This window comes from Poecilia reticulata, linkage group LG9, assembly GCF_000633615.1.
Source record: "Poecilia reticulata strain Guanapo linkage group LG9, Guppy_female_1.0+MT, whole genome shotgun sequence".
In the NCBI taxonomy this organism is placed as follows: Eukaryota; Metazoa; Chordata; class Actinopteri; order Cyprinodontiformes; family Poeciliidae; genus Poecilia; species Poecilia reticulata.
Genome location: NC_024339.1, coordinates 27,076,805 through 27,093,921, shown reverse-complemented (window position 1 = coordinate 27,093,921; position 17,117 = coordinate 27,076,805). Strand labels below are relative to the sequence as shown.

The window sequence follows — 17,117 nt, the reverse complement described above, 5'->3', positions numbered from 1 at the left end:
TTATAACAAATCTGATGTAGAAAAACAAACTCCTACTCATAAAGTCTCCAGTGTTTAAAGTTTAATGAGCCTTTTGGACTTCATTTCAACAGACATGTATCACAAATATTGGCAGGCATGAACTCGGAGGCAGCGGCCGATACAATATACTTTTAAATAGTACAAAACGCACGTTCATTCACACGTCTGCACATGCACACGGAGCACATACATGCGGAGGTAAACAGGGCGGGGAGGTTCATAAGGTGTGACTTTAGGACAGGACTATGGCGCTACTGTCCGATGGTTACATAAAAACTCTTCCAGTGGTGCCCATCGCATTTGGGATGAATGGATGGAAAAATTACAAGGAATGTTTTCCTAGACCGAGTAGGAACCCTGCTCATGTTTTAAAAGAGCTAAACTTAAGGAGGATTGCACACTACTATGAAACTTGAGAACAAGCAACAGATGAAACATTTTCTAAAATATTTAGAGGAGGAGGGAGATCTGGGTAACATTGGGTCCATGTTTACATCAGTGAAAGGAAAGGAAAAAAATACAGAAAAATAGCTGAATCCTGAGTTATTCAATTTAAGGGCATTTTCAAAGAACACCAGTAAGCAGCTAAGAAATTAGGAATTGATCTGGGAAAATGTAACAAAGCAACTATTTTTGCATATAAAGTCAAACAGTTCTACTTCTGTTTTTGCAACATTTGACAGACATCTCAGTAATCAGCACTGAGTGATGCTCCTTCTCTATATCTAAAGCAAACATGGAAATGAATGGTGGGACAGCTTTCCTTAATGACAACACAGAAAAGCTGCTACAACACAAACGAGCTGATATGTAAATGTGACCCAGTAATAAACGGTGATAATTGCCAGAGCTACAGAAAAAGCAACATCTAGTCACAGAATCATTTTTAGGAAATTGACTGTTTTCACTGTTGTGTTGCAGTGTTACGATCGATGTTGTGTTGGTTTCTGAATTTACCACCAGCTCTCCCGAGCAAAGGGGGAAAACGGCCAGAGTGAAAATTTGACTACGGGTTCATGGCATCACAGTTTTTACACAAAAGTTATAACATGCAGCACAATCCAGTTGCTTTTATTGTTTCATATCTTACTGTCGCTAATGGATTGCTTACTGCAGCTTTAAGACAGTGCTACATTAATAACAACATCGGGTGGGGCTGTTTTAGTTCACACACCATCAGGATCTGCATTTGGCAAAACCAGAGATGTTTCCAACCACCCAAATATGTCTGTTTTGTAAATGAGGGAAAAGTTTAATATCCTGCTTTCAGCCAGCTGATGGCAGTGCACAGCTACAGGTGGAGGAGGGGCAGCAGCGCTGCATTGTTCTATGCTTCATACAGTCATGGAAACCTTTTGGATACTCCACCATTTTCTCTGGCTTACTGAGAAGGACTTTAATCTGGAGGAACAGTGTGACAAAAAGTTAAGAGTTCTGGATCTAACACTTCTTTAGCATCTGGTAACTGCAAAGGGTTAACACCGTTTGATAACAAAATAGAAGCATAATTAATTCACATATCATTTACAATACTTTTACAATTATAGCAGAATCCTCTAAATTAAAACAAACACTTTGTCCAGAAGCAAAAAAAAAAAAAAACAATCCAAAAGAAAACAGATTTTGTTCCTGGCTGTTTTTCCACATGTATTACTTAAATAAGAGGACTTTTGGCCTGAGTGGATAAATAATGGTCCTCTGTACCTAGCATTCACAGTTAACAGCCTCGGTGTGCTCAACAACAAAGCCAATGGGGGAAAAAAAAGCTGATCTTAATGTGCTTCAGGTGTTCCTGCTCCACAGACTCGGTCTAAAGTAAACTCACATACACTCAATACTCAAAGCTACCCGCTGATCAAGCAACCCAGTTTCTTCTGGCTACCACAGATGCGTCTCCCGAATCTCTGAGATGATGGTATTGGCTTTTTTAAGAGCCTGAGGGGAAAATAAACAAAACAGGCAAAAGAAGATTGTTAAATTACTGGACCTAAAAAAATAGAAAAAAAAAGAAAACTATTTCTTGTTTGTTATTTATTCAAAAGCAGCGTCCTTCAGTTTTACCTCGAGCATCTGAGCGACCTCGATGCGCTGCTGCGCGGTTTCCTGCGACTCGATGAGCAGTTCCTGCAGCAGCGGCTGCTTATAGAGCTGACCCACCAGCTCGCTCTGCAGATGCTCCTTCACATGATTCACCAGGAAATGCATCACTGTCTTGGGCACGCTGCACACACACGCACGCACACACACGCACACACACGCACACACACACAGAGAGCCAAGAAAGTTTCGAAAGTCATAGAGTGACAATCAACAACAGCAGAATGGAGCGACCGACTCATTGGAGCCTCTGGCGTTCTGGGTGTGTCCCAGTCAAATCGAACCTGTCTTGGATGCCTTTTCGAACAATCAGGAAGTAGCACTTGATGAGTCGCTGGATGACCTCGCAGTCCCGCTGCTCCTTCGCGGTCAGTTTGCGGGATGCAGGCATCGCCTGGAAGACAGGACGCGACGTGAAACTTTATGCCGCGCGCGATCAATTAAATCCTAAGCGTTTTGCGCTTCTAATGATCCCATCGCTCACCGTGTCAAGGAGGTTAATGGCTTGGCTTTTACTCGGGCTGCCAAACCCCACGGCTGGAGTTCTCTCCTCGCTAACCTTCTCGTTCTTCCACCGCTTCCCTCCATCAGTGGCGTCAGCCTGAGAGCAGGAATGCAACAAAGGCAATGGGCAAAAAAAAAAAGAAGCAATTTCACTGAATGAGAATCTCACATCATGTAACGCTTGGATGTGAAGCGTACAGACTGCGGCTTCGTCGAGCGCAGCGCCTGATGTTTGATTTGTCAGGATGAGTGAGAGACATGAATGTTTGCTGTAGGACACAAAGAAACAAATTGTACCTGCTGACTGTTGACGGATGCCGAGACTTGCGCTGCGTCTGTAAAGTCCGGATGCTTCGTGTTGATATAAGCGAGCTCTATGGCCACTAAATTGTGCACCTGACACACAAAAACAGAACAAAGTGGCTCAGAATGTCAGTAAGATTTTGTTGTTTCCCATAATTAATAGAGGTCCACTAATCAATCAGACTGAGATCAGATTCTGGCAATTTTCCTCCTGATCAGGAGATCAAATACAGAGAATTCAGAATATTTTTTGGTCATATATTTCTCTCTTGTAAATGAGACCTTGGATCTCAATGAGACACTATGTAAATAAAGGAAAACAGAGGAAAAAAATCTGATATAGATTAGGTACAAATGTTTTGATCCATAAATTTGGAGGATATTGTCCTTCCTGCATTTTCAACTTAAAACCACAACTTTGGTCAAAAACTGGCAGCATACTGATTTCTCCTCCTGTTTTATTGTTCTTAGAGAAAGAAACGTGGAAAAAAGACAACTGGAAACTGATCTCAGTCAAAAAAAAAAAAAAAAGCTTTTTGTTGCAAGCAGCTAACCCAGAATTATTAGAAGTGAAGCCGTGGATTACCATTTCATTCGTGATTGGCAGGCGCTTCCTCAATAATCCAGTCACAACTTCCACAATGGAATCATGCAGTTTGGGAAATCGTAGAAGCTCCTTTAATACACACAGAGGCACACTCTAATTAAATAAACCACTGATGCATGAAAATTAAAGTGGATAACATTCTCTTGACTAACCTGAGTGCTAAAGGAGGAGCAGTGCTGGATGATCCTCTGCAGCTCTTCATGAACCAGCTCGACGCAGCGCAGGCTGGGCTCCTCCAGACGCTTAATTTGCCTCTTCACCAGCAACTCGAAGGACACCTCGGGCACAAAAAGCGCAGGTCTCGGACCCTGCAGGGTGAAAGCAGTACAATTATTTACCTGCTCTTCGCCCTGAAACGAAAGGAATACGCAGCCACAGACGACATCAGCGGCTCACCGTAGCGTTGCGGATGGCGGTGAGGATGTCCAGATCGGTCAGTCCTCCCAGCGGGTCGATGGACTGCAGCGTGCGGCCGAAAGTCTCGTGGAATATGTAACAGATCCGAGCTCCGCCGCAGCTGCAGGGGAGACGGGTTTGGCTGTGAGCGCGAGTTAGCTGTGGTAATTAAACCCAAATTAAATGCGGTCAAGCCAAAAAAAAATTAAGGTCAATATTTGCTCTCGACATGTTCAAGTGCATTAATCGCCTGCTGGTGAGAGAGACGAAGAGCTGGACAGTCCCAAAAGAAGAAGCTTAAAACACTTCAGTTCACACTCTGAAGGCGTTGGATCACAACCCAGGGACCGGCCTGCCGACGTCTGCAGAAATAGCTAAAGACCTCTCCTTTCAATGCATGTCAATCATTTTATCAACGAGTGGTTAAAATAAGTTCTCATGTTCATACATTTCTCATTTATTTAATCTTGTACTGCTCTAATACTTGCAGAGTTTAATTGACACCATTCTCCTTAAAAAAAAAAAAGAAAAGAAAAAAAAAGGCCTCCTATATTAAGATTCACATTCGGGAAAGGTGAATCGTGTAGCTTTGCAATTAATGATTTTTTTTAGTAATTGATTATTTTGAAAATTCTGCGTTCATTAAATATCGGACTTTTTAATGCAACACTAGAAATACATGAAAAGACGCAGATAAACATGTAATTAAATTCATTTTTAAGTTTAAAAAATTTAATTTAATTCACGAAATAAACATTGTATTGCCCGAAATGCAACAATATAGTTTTCCTTTAGTGAACTAGAACCAGGTGAAGCTAAAGCTGCCTCTTGAGTAGTTTTGGATACAGTCTGTACTGATATGAATGTGTATGTAATTTTTACAACAATTTTATTAATTTAGTTATTCAGCTAATCTGAATCTGAAAAAACACAGTTTTTTTAAGCATACTTGTTTTCTGTTTAAGTTTTCACTGCTCAAATCCAGTCTTTTCCTTGATGCTTTAAATGCACCACTGACACAGATGGCTTGTTTATTAAAGTCAAACGTCTGTGTAGGAAAAACTATCCCCACCGGATCAGTGAGGCGCCTCGACAATAACAAACCCTGGATCAACAGTGAAAGAACTGCTTAAGATAAAATGAGGTTTCAGGAAGAGAGACAGGAAATTACTGAGAAGTGCACAACAACAACAACCAAAAGTCCAGATTAGACAAGCAAGGAGGGATTCGGGTAAATGCCCAGGAGCAAGCTTCAGCAAACAATGCAAGAGATGTGATCGGGATTCAAGAAGAAAAGCAGGTTTCAAGCAGGAGGGGAATTAGAATGATGGAGGGCTGGATAGAGCCGGTGAACTGAATCTACTCTTCAGTGGGTCAGGCTCATGAACGAGCTCTGCCTTCTCCTTAAATGTTTTCTGTTACACCTCAGCTGTCTCATCCTCCATGTCGGTCGTGGATTTTAGATGTGTCTAATCCATCATTGCCTCCATCGACATCAGAAAATATTGGCGTCGCCCTTTGCCTTCCCATCCCACCTGCGTGTTTGCATAAGTCAGGGGAACGATATCAAGAAAACGTGGATCTCTCAAACACGAGTGTTGTAGCGTTAGCGCAGCTAGTACGCAGCATCCTCTGGTATTCCCTTTTCCATCTGACTCAGAGGGAAAGATGCTCCGAACAAAGCTTTTGTGTTTGCCTTGTCGCCTAAGGAGGATCACTAGAGGATAATGGATAAACTCGCCATGTTAGCAGAGTTTATAACTCCCAGGTGCAGTTCGCTGATTTGCTCTGGGAGGGGAGGGGCAGAGTGTCTCTGCCACTGCAGCGCTGCTGCCGGAAGAAGCGCGACAATGTGTGCAAACGGGAAAGAGTTCGTTTTGACACAAATCAGTATCTCTGAATATTTAAGTTTTATATTGATTATATCGATATTATATTTTCGGCTTCTTCAGATTTGTTGCAACACTGACCACCACAGGAAATGTTATGTAACTTTAAAAAACATTAAACCATCTAAACTGGGAGTTTGTGTCAAGATGAGCCACTAGACCAAACAAGAATCTGTGAGAAATTCTGGCAGGGAGTTAATAAAATGCTGCTGTCACTTTACTATAGGATTAAATACTGAATCATTATTACTGTGTGATATTATTTCAACTAATTTGATTTGATTTGACTAAGTCGATTCTGTAAAAATCTTACACGTGTTTTGATTCTGATCAAAACATTTCCTTCAGTGTAAGAAGCTGAAAGAGAGAGGAGGCACTCACAGCTCGGACGTTTGGATGTGCCTGGCTGTTCCCTCGATGGTGTTGCAATAATCACTGGCAAACTTAGTGACAATTTGCAGCAGAGTGGCGCTGTGATCCTCCACCGGCTGACCGTAGCTGTTGAGCTGTGCTTGGTACTGGGAACTCAGCACTGTCACCCTGGTTTTGAGGTCTGGCAGGCAATCCCGGATGTGGTGCATGAGCAGTCTGCTCAGAGTTTTGGCCAGATAGCGTGAGCCGGCCCGCGAGGCGAGTGAGGGGTAGTGGCGCTGCAGGAAAGCCTGTTCGTCTTTCAACGAGTCCTGCAGGGTCTTCTGGGTGTTAATGTCATGCTGGCTCCTAGAAGGAGTAAGGAGGGAAATCACTGATCAAGTCAAGTTTATTTGTATAGCACATTTCAGGAACAACGGAGTTCAAAAGTGCATAAAACGTAGCACAGTAACCAACTACGAAACAAGTAATTAACATTACATTTTGTCAAATGCCGTCATAAAAATCAACAAGCAAATATCCATCAAATTTATTGAGCAATGTTGAAGTTATGAATCAAACACACTCTAAGCAGGTCTTAATTTAAAGGAACTCAGTGTTTCAGGAGTTTTCTGGAAATTTGTTCCAGATTAATAAAGCAAAGAAACTGAATGCTGCTTCTCCATAACCAAAAGACTACATGAGTGGTCTGGAAAAATCTGTGATTGTTCACACATTCACACATCTTTAATGCATTTTGATACTTAACCATTCAGTGATGTATAAACTAATAGAGGTATTCTAAAGTCTATTCTCTGAGCTACAGGGAGCCAGTGTGAGGCTTTAAAACTGTGCTCCATCTTTCTGGTTTTAGAGAGAATGAAAACAAAACAACACTATCAAACTTAAATTAATCAAATTCCAAACCTGTTTACCACCCCGATAATCCCAAGCCGGATAGGAATGACTCGGCCCAGAAGGACTTCTAGAGCATCGGTCCCAGCGTCCATCAGGTCCAGTTTGCTAACAACAAGCAATGTCCGACGACCTAACAGATTAAAAAAAAACCAACAAACAAACAAAAACAAAACCCAACAGAAGTCAATATCACAGCTCACAGGTAGAGTAGTACAGAACATTTCACGACTACAATGTACATAATAAAATGGAACATTTAAACTGATGCAGATAGCCTGATTTCCAATCACTGCACAGATACTAGAACAATCTAACAGCCTCTGAGAAGACATCTATATGCGCTACATCTACCGATCCATCAACTCTTCAAAATGCACTGTGAGAGCAACGCTCCTTTTTAAAGTAATTGCTGAAAGCCTGAACGCTGACAACTGTACACTCTAACCATCTTAATAAACAGAAATCTTCCTGCATAGTCAATCATTTAAAATGCACTCAGTCCTGATAACTTGTGGCTAGTATGAGCCGTGAGAAAGAAAACAAGATTTCTTACCATCTGGATCAACCTCACGAGCCAGTTTCAGCGCGTCGGAGGTGGCCAAGTCTGAGTTAGCCGGGGACACTGCAAGGATAAGGGAGTTCGGGTTGGAGATGAAGGACAAGATCATTTCTTGGACTTGAGCTTCAATGTCTTCAGGTTGATCCCCAACAGGAACCTGGAGTGGCCAAAATAGGGAAGCGACATATGTTAAAATATTCAAAGCACACAAAACAAACTGATGAGAGTTTCCGACTTCACTGAAGGCATTTTTTTCTTTAAGGAAAAACAAATGGTGGCTGAGTTTACCTTGGTGATTCCTGGTAAGTCAACCAGAGTCAGATTAAGAACATTGGGGGAGAAAATCTTCAGATTTATGGCATCAGGACTGATTCCCTGGAAAACAAGGAATGTGTATCAAACAGCAACAGAAAAAGCAAATATTACTTTCTGATCCAATTTCAAGAAATCTTTATACCTTATTATCACCTGTGCCTCGGTTTGTCTCTGATTCAATCTCCTTACGGATTTCCTGAAAATCTGTAAAGATCTGCGAAATGTAGGCCAGAAAAACATGTGTTATGCATTTAACTTAACTTGTGACACACAACCAAGGAAACGCTTACTTGACTGCAAAGAAGAGCATACCTGATTCTTGCAGTGCAAGAAAGTACCCCACTCTTCAGCTTTAATCCCTGAAGAAAAAAATGAGGTTCTTTTAACAGAATGCAAATAAGATGAAGTGTAGGTAAAAATATATTTTAAAAATAACACAAATGCGCTGTTTGAGTTGAATACTGCACAAAATGAGTGAAAGACGTAATAAAACAATTTTATGAAGCTGAAAACAGACAAGCCCATGAGGATTAAATATACAGAGACCTGGGTAGCTGTTTTGAGCATTTTGCTTAATCCCATTTCCTAAAAAAGTGGTGAAGAAGAAGAGAAAAAAGGCTCTATGTTAGAAAAGTGAAACTAAAGATGCACAAGATATAAGCAGAAGTTCAAACAGTACGTTAAAGAAAGAAGCACACATAAGCAAGTTTAAGCCGTCTCCATAACTTCATGGAAATGTCAGCCATATCTCTTCAAGATACTAATAGCCTAAGTTCAGGCATTTAAACTGAAAACAATTTTACTGACATAAAATAAGAAAGATTAATGCTTAGGTACCATTTTCAGATTTTAGTCTTTCTTTCAGAGGAGGAACATTAACCAGCTGCAAGACGAGAGGACGTCTTGTGACTATTCCTGATCCTCGAGGCAAGAAATCTCGTCCGACCAGGCTCTCCAAAACCGAGCTTTTCCCACTGCTCTGTTGTAGGGGGAAAAAATTAGTGTAAATAAGTCCACATACACTAATACCCCTAAATGAAATCAAGTGTAACTCCCTGCCTTTGGAAGTAACCTATAAAGTACAATTTACCTCTGTATTAATCTCAGGATAAGAATAACTGTTCTGTAAAGGCCTCAAACTTTTTGGGGGACGGGACATTAGTGAATAAATAGCATCGGAAAGACAAAGGGGTATACCAGAAAGGCCAGGAATAAAGTTCTGGACAGGTCTGTAGCGGAGTTAGCATATAAATCAAGATCAATAGCCCTGAACGAGCCACAGAACCATGTTCAATTAATTGGTCTATCAGCTTAAATGTAAATAATACACAGATTTGTGAGAAATTCAAGGTGTATCAAAACCTCTCAAATGCACTTTAGAGTCCAAGGTTGTTTTTTCTCCAGTTATCTGCCCTGTAGAACAAACTGAAAAGGACACTTTGGTTTCTGATTACTCATTTTATTGACTAACCTGAGTTCCAACCACAACTATTTGAGGAAGCTGTATGATTTCGGCCCCCACGGTCAGGAAGACCTCCTGCAGCCGGTTGATAGTGGGAATCAGAGTTTCCATCCTTCCAAAGGACTGAGAACTCTTCCTAATTTGATAAAACCATGTTAGAAACAATAGAAAGTTCCCCTGTATGATAAGTGCAAATGTCAGTGATTTTCATAATCTGTGTCTACAGCAAAAGCTGTATTTTGCCATTAGTATAAAATGGCAAAATACATTTTCCATTAAGTGAACGCAACGGGTTGCTTCGCTCCAGGAAGAAGTGGTCCTGATGAGAGGGGAGAAACGCCCCAATCCCAAACCGACAGCAATCCGCTCACGTTACACAAAACCCAAACCTTGATTTATAATTATAAAATCGGACTACATGTTGTAGGTAGCATAACGTAGCCTCGGTATTATTACACTGCAACAAATGGTTACAACACTGGCCGAAGGAGTCGATATTACGCTAACCCCAGCTGGCTAAAGGCAGGAAGTGTATGATGAGTGATTTGCTAATGCTAGTTTAGCCCTCAAAACAACCGTTGTTAATGCTTACCTTCCGGTAGTTTAAGAAATATCCTCCCTTATCCAACCTGCCGGGTTCTCATGCTTATTGTAAAGAGCCGAATGTCAAAAAAAGAAACATTTTTCTTCGGACTGATATCCACAATTAGCAGTGAAATGAACAAACTGTCCCTCAACGGCAGAGGCGGAACCATATTACTATTCATAAATCTGATTGGTCAGAAAATTGAAATCACGAGTTTTCCTGACGTGGGATTGGTTGGAAGAAAAGTCAACTGCTAGGTGCCATCTTTTGAAATCATTCTCTCAACATCTTTTAATAAAAAGAAAAATCTAACATTTATATTTTTGTTTTTTAGAAAATACAAATTATTCCGTATAGTTTTTCCCTATTCTGAGCTCTTCTAGGAGTCTTAAAATAAAAAAATTTAAAAGAAGACCAGCCGATAAATTAAGGTGAAAGAAATGTTTTCGCTTTTAATGTTTGCAAACATATATATAAACAAATATATTTACAAATCATACAATGGTCAACAGTATATTATGGGATAATACATGTTGTCCACAATTCTTGGAAAAAGATAAAAGTTATCACTCAAGACAATAATAAATACCCTCCAGTAGAAGTTAGTACACCCTAGGAAATGTAGCAGCCAGAGATCATGTGAAAATAACAGCATAAATAAATTATTCCATTGTATTCAGATCTTGTGTGATCAGGCTGTGAGTCATTAATACCCATCAATGATGAAGGCCAGAGAAAAAAAGAACCACATCTTCTCATTCAAGTCCTTTTTATCTGGGCGGCTCAAAAATGAAAAAAGCCGAGATATTCAACTGTCCATGTGATCATTCAGCTGGAGATCAGGCACACGATTCAACTGATCCTTTCCTTTCTCCCCGTCTAAACACTGTATCTTCAAGCACTGAGAATAACTCAAAAGAAAAACATCAGAAGAATTAAGTTATGAATGATTAGTCCATGTAAGAGGTGTCCATGCCCTCGCTTTCAGGGTGAAGAAGTCTCCCCGCCAAGCGCTCAATGTCATCGAGGCTGAGCTGTCGAAGTGAACGTTCATAATCCTTAAAATAGAAGAGGGACAAAAAAAAAAAAAAGGTAACGATGAGAAACAGAAAACAACATGATAACATACAGTACCTGAAGATATTAGAAATGTAAAAAAAAAAAAAAAAAAAAACCTCTTAGGAGGGAACTTCAGATTAGAGTAGAGGGATGGAGACTTTTCAACCTAATAGGCTTGGAGATCATCACAAAAAATGGTAAAAATTGAGTAGAGACATTTAAAATTTATCAGCAAACCTAAAGAATTGTCATTGATTGCTAAGAAGGGTCTAAATATTCAACATGCCATTGTTTTATTAATTTATAAAACATTTTATGACACTTTATTTATTAGCAGTTGGACAGGAAGAAGGACAGAGAGAAGAGGAAGACATGCTGGAAATGGCCTCTGGCTGGGAATCGAACCAGAGACTAGACTATGGATATGGTTTTTCAAGATTTTATATTAAAATATATGACCTAGCATCGCTTTGTTGTCTTTCTAGGTGTCATCTGCAAAACAGAAACATTCTTCTTGGTTGAATAAAAATAATTTTAAACCTAAATTTGACCAGAGTACGAATAATTTTGAGCCAGAATATAGTTGATAAAAGTCTGAAATTTTTTTTTTAAAATTTGGCTAATGTTTTTGACATGGAATATTATTATTTTTTTTATTATGTTGATAAAAGTACATAATTTAAAATAAAAATTTTCCTCATTTGGAAAACTTTTCAATCTACACTGCATACTGCTAAAACAAGAAAAGAAAATAATCTAAAAACAACTATTAATGATCATTTTTCTCTAAATCTAAATTAATCTTACACTACCAGGTAAGATGACATCATACGTTAAAGTTCTGAAAAGCATTTATCTTCTTTATATTCCATTTGCATCCTGCAAGTGAAGCCAAAGTCGTGGCCACGATCAATTAAAATTCTAGATTATTTTCTGGTACTTGCCGAGGAGCTGAAGGGGAACAGCTTTTAAAAGTGGATTTTTTTTTTTACATGATGCAAATTAGTACCTTCATAAGCTGTTCGTGAACTTTAGCTGCATCTGCTGGACTGAAGTGTCTGGCTAGTATAGTCGATACAATGGGCCACACTCCTCCCTGCGGGTTGCTGCTGCTGCCGCTGCCGCCTGCCATCCCCGGAGCTGCAGCCCTCTCCCCCACGGGACGGATAACAAGATTCAATTTAGCCTCGGGCCCAATGGAGTAATCGCTCAGTCTGTGCTCGTCTGAAAGAAACGTGACAATCCATTACCACAACTTCAAACAAAAGGACGGTTGGATATATATCAGTTGTGAGATGCTTGTCAGTAAGTCTACCTGCAAGCGCTTTCCCTTTGTAGAGTAACCGCTGCTGGTTTGCAGGGATGTTCAGTCGTTCAGACACAAGCTCCTTCACCGTGGAGACTTTCTCATCTTCGGTGACCTACAGGATCAACAGCGCAATGATTTAGCCGCAGCTTCGCACGATTCCCTTTGGGATCCATCGTATCTTATTTGTCCTCCTCCACATTGCAGACGGTTACCCAGATACTGAACTCGAGGGACACACAATTGAGTGACAGCCAAATAGCTGAAATTTATCTGATTCACAAACATTGCTTGGGGAAGAATACACAGGCATTTCATTTATCTGGACATGCAGCATAATAACAGTATGATCATCATCTGATTAAAAAAAAAAAAAAAAAGTTCAAATATGATTAATACCGCACTTCTGTTTTGACAATGGTGAATTGCTATCACAAAATAAAAGGATTACAATGTAATGTTTAATTTTTAATGTTCATTTTTGAAATCTTATTCAAATGAATTCTTAGAACTGTTTTACCTCTCTGGATCTTGTTTACATCTTCAAATTAAATTTCATGGAGAAATGTCCGAGGCCTACCGTCCATCAAAACATCATGCTGCATTACTCCAAAACATGCGGAATGAGCTGCACAAACGTACCAAACATCCAAATGATGCAATGCATCAGAAACTGGCTTTTCCCATCTCACTGAGAAACGCATCACAGGTTAGTTATGATCTCGTCTGCAGGCAATTTCACATTTGGGCGTCTTTTCTGCAGTGTGTTCAAGAGCGATTTCGCAAATGTGAGGAGACGGGAATGCTTTCACTTGGTGTTAAAAAACTCGATTTTTAACACCGAGTTTTTGTGGAAGAGCCACTACTTGGAGGCAAAGGCTGAACGCACAGAAGACGACGGTGAGAAGGGATGAAGGAAAACATCAAGCAACTCAGCAGTAAGATAACTAGAAATGCTACAAATTGAGAGGGTGTCAAATACAGTAATTTACTGGATTCGGTCATGTAAACCATTTGGCTGTATGCAAATAAATAAGTCTGAATTTATGGCTCTGATGTAGAAAATCTTGATATTTTTCTTTAGAAAAGTGAAATTTGTTATTAAACAATAACCTTCAGTCACAACATCTTGTAGCTCATAGTCAAAATCTTTGACTAACATCTAACAAAAACATTAATGGGAGTCATTAACTAGTAATAAACTTCATTAACAAAATTCATATTTTGCCTTTTTTTAATGAGACCATAGATTAAACTAGCAACACGTAATTTCAGAAGTGTTGGTTTGTGAAAATGTAAGTCACCGTTATCTGCTTTTGATAGTGCTTGTGATTCTGACTTTTTTTTTTTTTTTTAAATCAATTTTTAAAAAAAAATCACTGGTATAATTATAACATTACACAAAAATGTTCACAAGACCGATTTAAAGCCTTTGCACATTTTTCAGAAATTACTGCTGCTGTGAACACAAGACAAATGTGACATCTGGAACCGATTCTGGCTGCAGTCACAATGGCAGCTTGGAGCTGAATTTCGAAATTCCTTCGAAAGAGACGGCATATGGCAGCCTGCAGAAGTTAGTAATTAGAAAGCCTGATGTGCATACACTAATCAGTTGTCAAATGTTTTTAATAAGAATCAGAAGATATTCTGGACCAAAGAGCTTCTGTTGCCCAAAAAAAATCATCTTTGACCTGCCAAATCCGATTTTCAAAAAGAAAAATAGGAAAATGTTTGTCAATTCTAACAGAGGTAATAGCTTTGAGTAAAACAGAAAATGAAGAAATTACAAAATTATGCCCAATTAAAGTCCATGTAAGTAACTTTTAGCAGATTTTCTTCAACTAAAATAAAAGTTTAAAGTATCTCGCTTGATGCATTTAAAGACTGGAAATTGAGTTGTTTTTTTATCTTAGTGAAATTCTCTGAACGGAGCAAATCAAAAGAAAATTGGACAATTCTAACCTCTGGTTGATTGATTTATTCGTGCATCTCTGCTCTTTTCACAATTAGTGCAGTTCAAAGTTCTGCCATCTCTTTTTGGGCGCTTAAACTACCAACTAATTCCTGGTTCATTAAATGCAGTTGCACATTTGCGACGCTAGAGAGAAATTTATTCAAGGTAGAACAAAAACAAAAACACCGCATCCATATCATACGACTGGAAGACGCTAAAAATATTACCATCAACTCTAATTTGTGCCCCAATCTCTTGATTGGCAATAATGCCATTGTCTTTGCTGTACTGCTAAAAACAAACAGCTTTTATTTCACTGTTGCTGGTTGCAGTTTTGAAAATTCCTGGTGATAGTGAAAAAGAAATGTACAAAGAATACTCTTTGACATCCATTTTAAATGTTCAACCTTCCTGTCAGCCATATGGTTGGAACTTATTTCTAAAGTTTTTAGTCCAACAAAATTGTGTTTGATTTACCAGAAGATAAGTTAAGATTTGAAGATAAGTCATCTTCAAATCATTGAGTCACTTGTTTTACGCCACAACACAGTTAATATTTTAAAGTGTCTATAGGCAAGTAAATAAAAGTTGAAATGAGTGCCTTATTAGTCTATTAGTCATTCCCCACAAGTTGTAGCTGTCATAATTTCAACCTAAACAAATTATCTTATTGAGATATTAATTATCCCTATCTGACTATAATTTTTTTGGTGACATACCCAAGACTTCTCCAAAAATCTTAGCCCTGGTGGTGATGAAAACAACAGTAGTATTTCGTTATTTAGTCTATTTCTTGGTTGTGCATTCATTTCCAGCATTATCCGCCTAAAATATGAGAGGAACAAGACAAAATCTATGCGCATTTTTGAGTAATCACTAATCAGTCTCTAACTTTTTAAGATGCTGGTGTCTTGCTGTTCGGTGTTGGTTATATTGTGGCAAGAAAACTAAACTATTTACATATATGAGACTCAGAAACTGTTTAATTAAAAAAAAAGTATTCAAGAGTGCAGTGTACCCCCTTATCTCCTCTGTTGGCCTGTAGAGAAAGGCTTCTAGAAAGTATGTTACAACAAATTGCTAACGGTTTAGCTATCATGCTAACCATGAGAGACTTTTTATTAACCGACCAACCGAGTTTACCTGCACTGAGCAGTGCATTTTAGACAAATTTAACTAAAAACGTATCTGTGGTTTACTTCAGTAGGATTAACAGCAGCCTGTTAGTGAACCACCGCAGTTAGCTCACCTGGTTAGCCAATTGTGTGCATTAGCTGCGTGTAAGTTACCTGAACACTGCACTCCTTTCCTTGAAGCGGTTTCACGGTGAGGATCATTTTCTAACACCTCGAACAAACGAAACACAGCAGAAATGTGTTGAAAGTTTAAATATTAAAACGTTCTTAGTAAGGTTTTTGATAGTTCGTAACAAAACTGCTGCTCCCTTTAACTGTGGTCCATCTTCTTCGCCAGCAGCAGCAGCAGCTTTCGGCGGACACGAGCGCCGCCTTCTGGTTCAACCTAATCATTCTCTGAATAGATGTCACCACACACGTCTATTGGCGTCTTTCTAGGTCGCTTTGGTGCACTTCTCAGAGCAGAGTTGAAATTAATAAAACTACTTGTTCATCTTCAAATCATTGGGTCACTTGTGCACATAAAAAGCAGTTTCTCATCCCTTTGAGAAAGTGGCAAATGCTTTACATCCATACAAGTGATTTTGTACAATTCTCTAAATTTTTCTGCATTTTCAATTACAAATGCAATGTTGATCAACATGTGATATGGGTCTCTGTTGAACAGTCTCAACCTCCACAACATTTAAGCATACATTTGCCGTGTGAGTCTTACAGTAGGACACCAGACAACATTTTTAAACCTGATCCATGATATTTTTAAAGAGCTCTGAGCAGTGGGCGCGGTTTTTACAATTTATACTGTAGTATAAATTAGGCTACTTTTTACAGAAAAATATAATATAATATCTATCTATCTATCTATCTATCTATCTATCTATCTATCTATCTATCTATCTATCTATCTATCTATCTATCTATCTATTGGTTTCATGATTAGTTAAATTACTGAAAGTCACGGAATACACAATTTCACAGAAAAAAGGTAAAAGAGCACATAAAACGCTCAGAACAAACACTGACAGAAGAAGTACAATCTACACCTGGCGCACACTTCTTCTTTTCTTTCTTCCAGTGAAATGATTAATGTTCTTCGCTCAGTTTGGCGGATCCTCCCATGGGCTCTTCAACCACTCTCCAAGGACCCATTGACCCAGTTCGGATCCAGTCCATGCATTTGTCATTACCCCCTCCCTCTCCCGGACGGCGTGGGTCATGTGATTGGCTGGCTGCGCCGTCTGTGCAGCCGCGGCCAGCGGGAGAGAGGAGCGGAGCATCCTTCAGTTGGGCGCTTTCTTATAGAAGAGATGTGCACCTGTCGCACGGACTGCCCGCTGACAGACATTCACAGACCCGCAGGAGACAAGTGAGACAATCACCCCTGCATCGATAGGGTAAGAGATCGGATTGTGTGTTTGGCCAGAAATCGCGTATGTGCACTGAATTTACAGCATTTTGTTATGTTTGTTCAAGTGTCTGTAGAGTCATTGCAGTTTCATTTCTTGTTGTCTTCTATTTTCTTTGAGTAAAATACGAGGATAGAAAAACACAACTAAATCTATCTATCTATCTATCTATCTATCTATCTATCTATCTATCTATCTATCTATCTATCTATCTATCTATCTATCTATCTATCTATCTATCTATC

General features: G+C 39.3%; 3 protein-coding genes across 9 annotated transcripts in view; 1 reads left to right on the top strand and 2 right to left on the bottom strand.

Moving 5' to 3' along the window:
• Positions 1-46: 46 nt before the first annotated feature.
• Positions 47-10,184, bottom strand: LOC103470511 (dynamin-1-like protein). 2 transcript variants are annotated; one of them, XM_008419008.2, is made up of 18 exons: positions 10,015-10,184; positions 9,432-9,558; positions 8,798-8,939; positions 8,507-8,545; positions 8,273-8,319; positions 8,103-8,174; positions 7,934-8,020; positions 7,640-7,802; positions 7,096-7,216; positions 6,199-6,537; positions 3,929-4,049; positions 3,685-3,840; positions 3,512-3,601; positions 2,920-3,018; positions 2,603-2,719; positions 2,403-2,512; positions 2,083-2,242; positions 47-1,956 (listed from the first exon to the last, which is right to left on the bottom strand). In XM_008419008.2, exons 2-18 carry the CDS (start codon positions 9,531-9,533, stop codon positions 1,900-1,902), a joined length of 2,022 nt encoding a protein of 673 aa, XP_008417230.1. In that variant the 5' UTR covers positions 9,534-9,558; positions 10,015-10,184; the 3' UTR covers positions 47-1,899. The 2 variants fall into 2 exon arrangements, with proteins under 2 accessions (XP_008417230.1, XP_008417231.1); XM_008419009.2 differs by lacking the exon at positions 8,507-8,545.
• Positions 10,185-10,434: 250 nt separating this feature from the next.
• ubl4a (ubiquitin like 4A) lies at positions 10,435-15,821 on the bottom strand. Its single transcript, XM_008418995.2, has 4 exons — positions 15,620-15,821; positions 12,383-12,488; positions 12,077-12,291; positions 10,435-11,066 (listed from the first exon to the last, which is right to left on the bottom strand). The coding sequence occupies exons 1-4, from the start codon at positions 15,665-15,667 to the stop codon at positions 10,959-10,961; spliced, it is 477 nt and encodes a 158-aa protein (XP_008417217.1). The 5' UTR covers positions 15,668-15,821; the 3' UTR covers positions 10,435-10,958.
• An 869-nt stretch (positions 15,822-16,690) lies between these two features.
• Positions 16,691-17,117, top strand: part of prkg1l (protein kinase cGMP-dependent 1, like) — a 14,488-nt gene continuing 14,061 nt past the window's right edge. For 2 of the 6 annotated variants that reach the window (XM_017306649.1, XM_017306651.1), the window contains exon 1: positions 16,693-16,860. The gene's annotated coding sequence lies outside the window, so the exon portion shown is untranslated. Of the gene's footprint in view, positions 16,861-17,117 lie in introns of all 6 variants that reach the window. The other 4 variants (XM_017306652.1, XM_017306653.1, XM_017306654.1 and 1 more) reach the window with 3 other exon arrangements.

Excerpts from the sequence above, each read along its gene's own strand:
- LOC103470511 (XM_008419008.2), bottom strand. The coding sequence starts at position 9,533 with ATGGAAACTCTGATTCCCACTATCAACCGGCTGCAGGAGGTCTTCCTG. Across the intron at positions 2,720-2,919 it reads CATCCGTCAACAGTCAGCAG|GCTGACGCCACTGATGGAGG; the intron begins GTACAATTTGTT and ends TCCTGCTCTCAG. Across the intron at positions 1,957-2,082 it reads AGGTCGCTCAGATGCTCGAG|GCTCTTAAAAAAGCCAATAC; the intron begins GTAAAACTGAAG and ends TTTTCCCCTCAG.
- ubl4a (XM_008418995.2), bottom strand. The coding sequence starts at position 15,667 with ATGATCCTCACCGTGAAACCGCTTCAAGGAAAGGAGTGCAGTGTTCAG. Across the intron at positions 12,292-12,382 it reads CAAAGGGAAAGCGCTTGCAG|ACGAGCACAGACTGAGCGAT; the intron begins GTAGACTTACTG and ends CGTTTCTTTCAG. Across the intron at positions 11,067-12,076 it reads TTCACGAACAGCTTATGAAG|GATTATGAACGTTCACTTCG; the intron begins GTACTAATTTGC and ends TTCTATTTTAAG.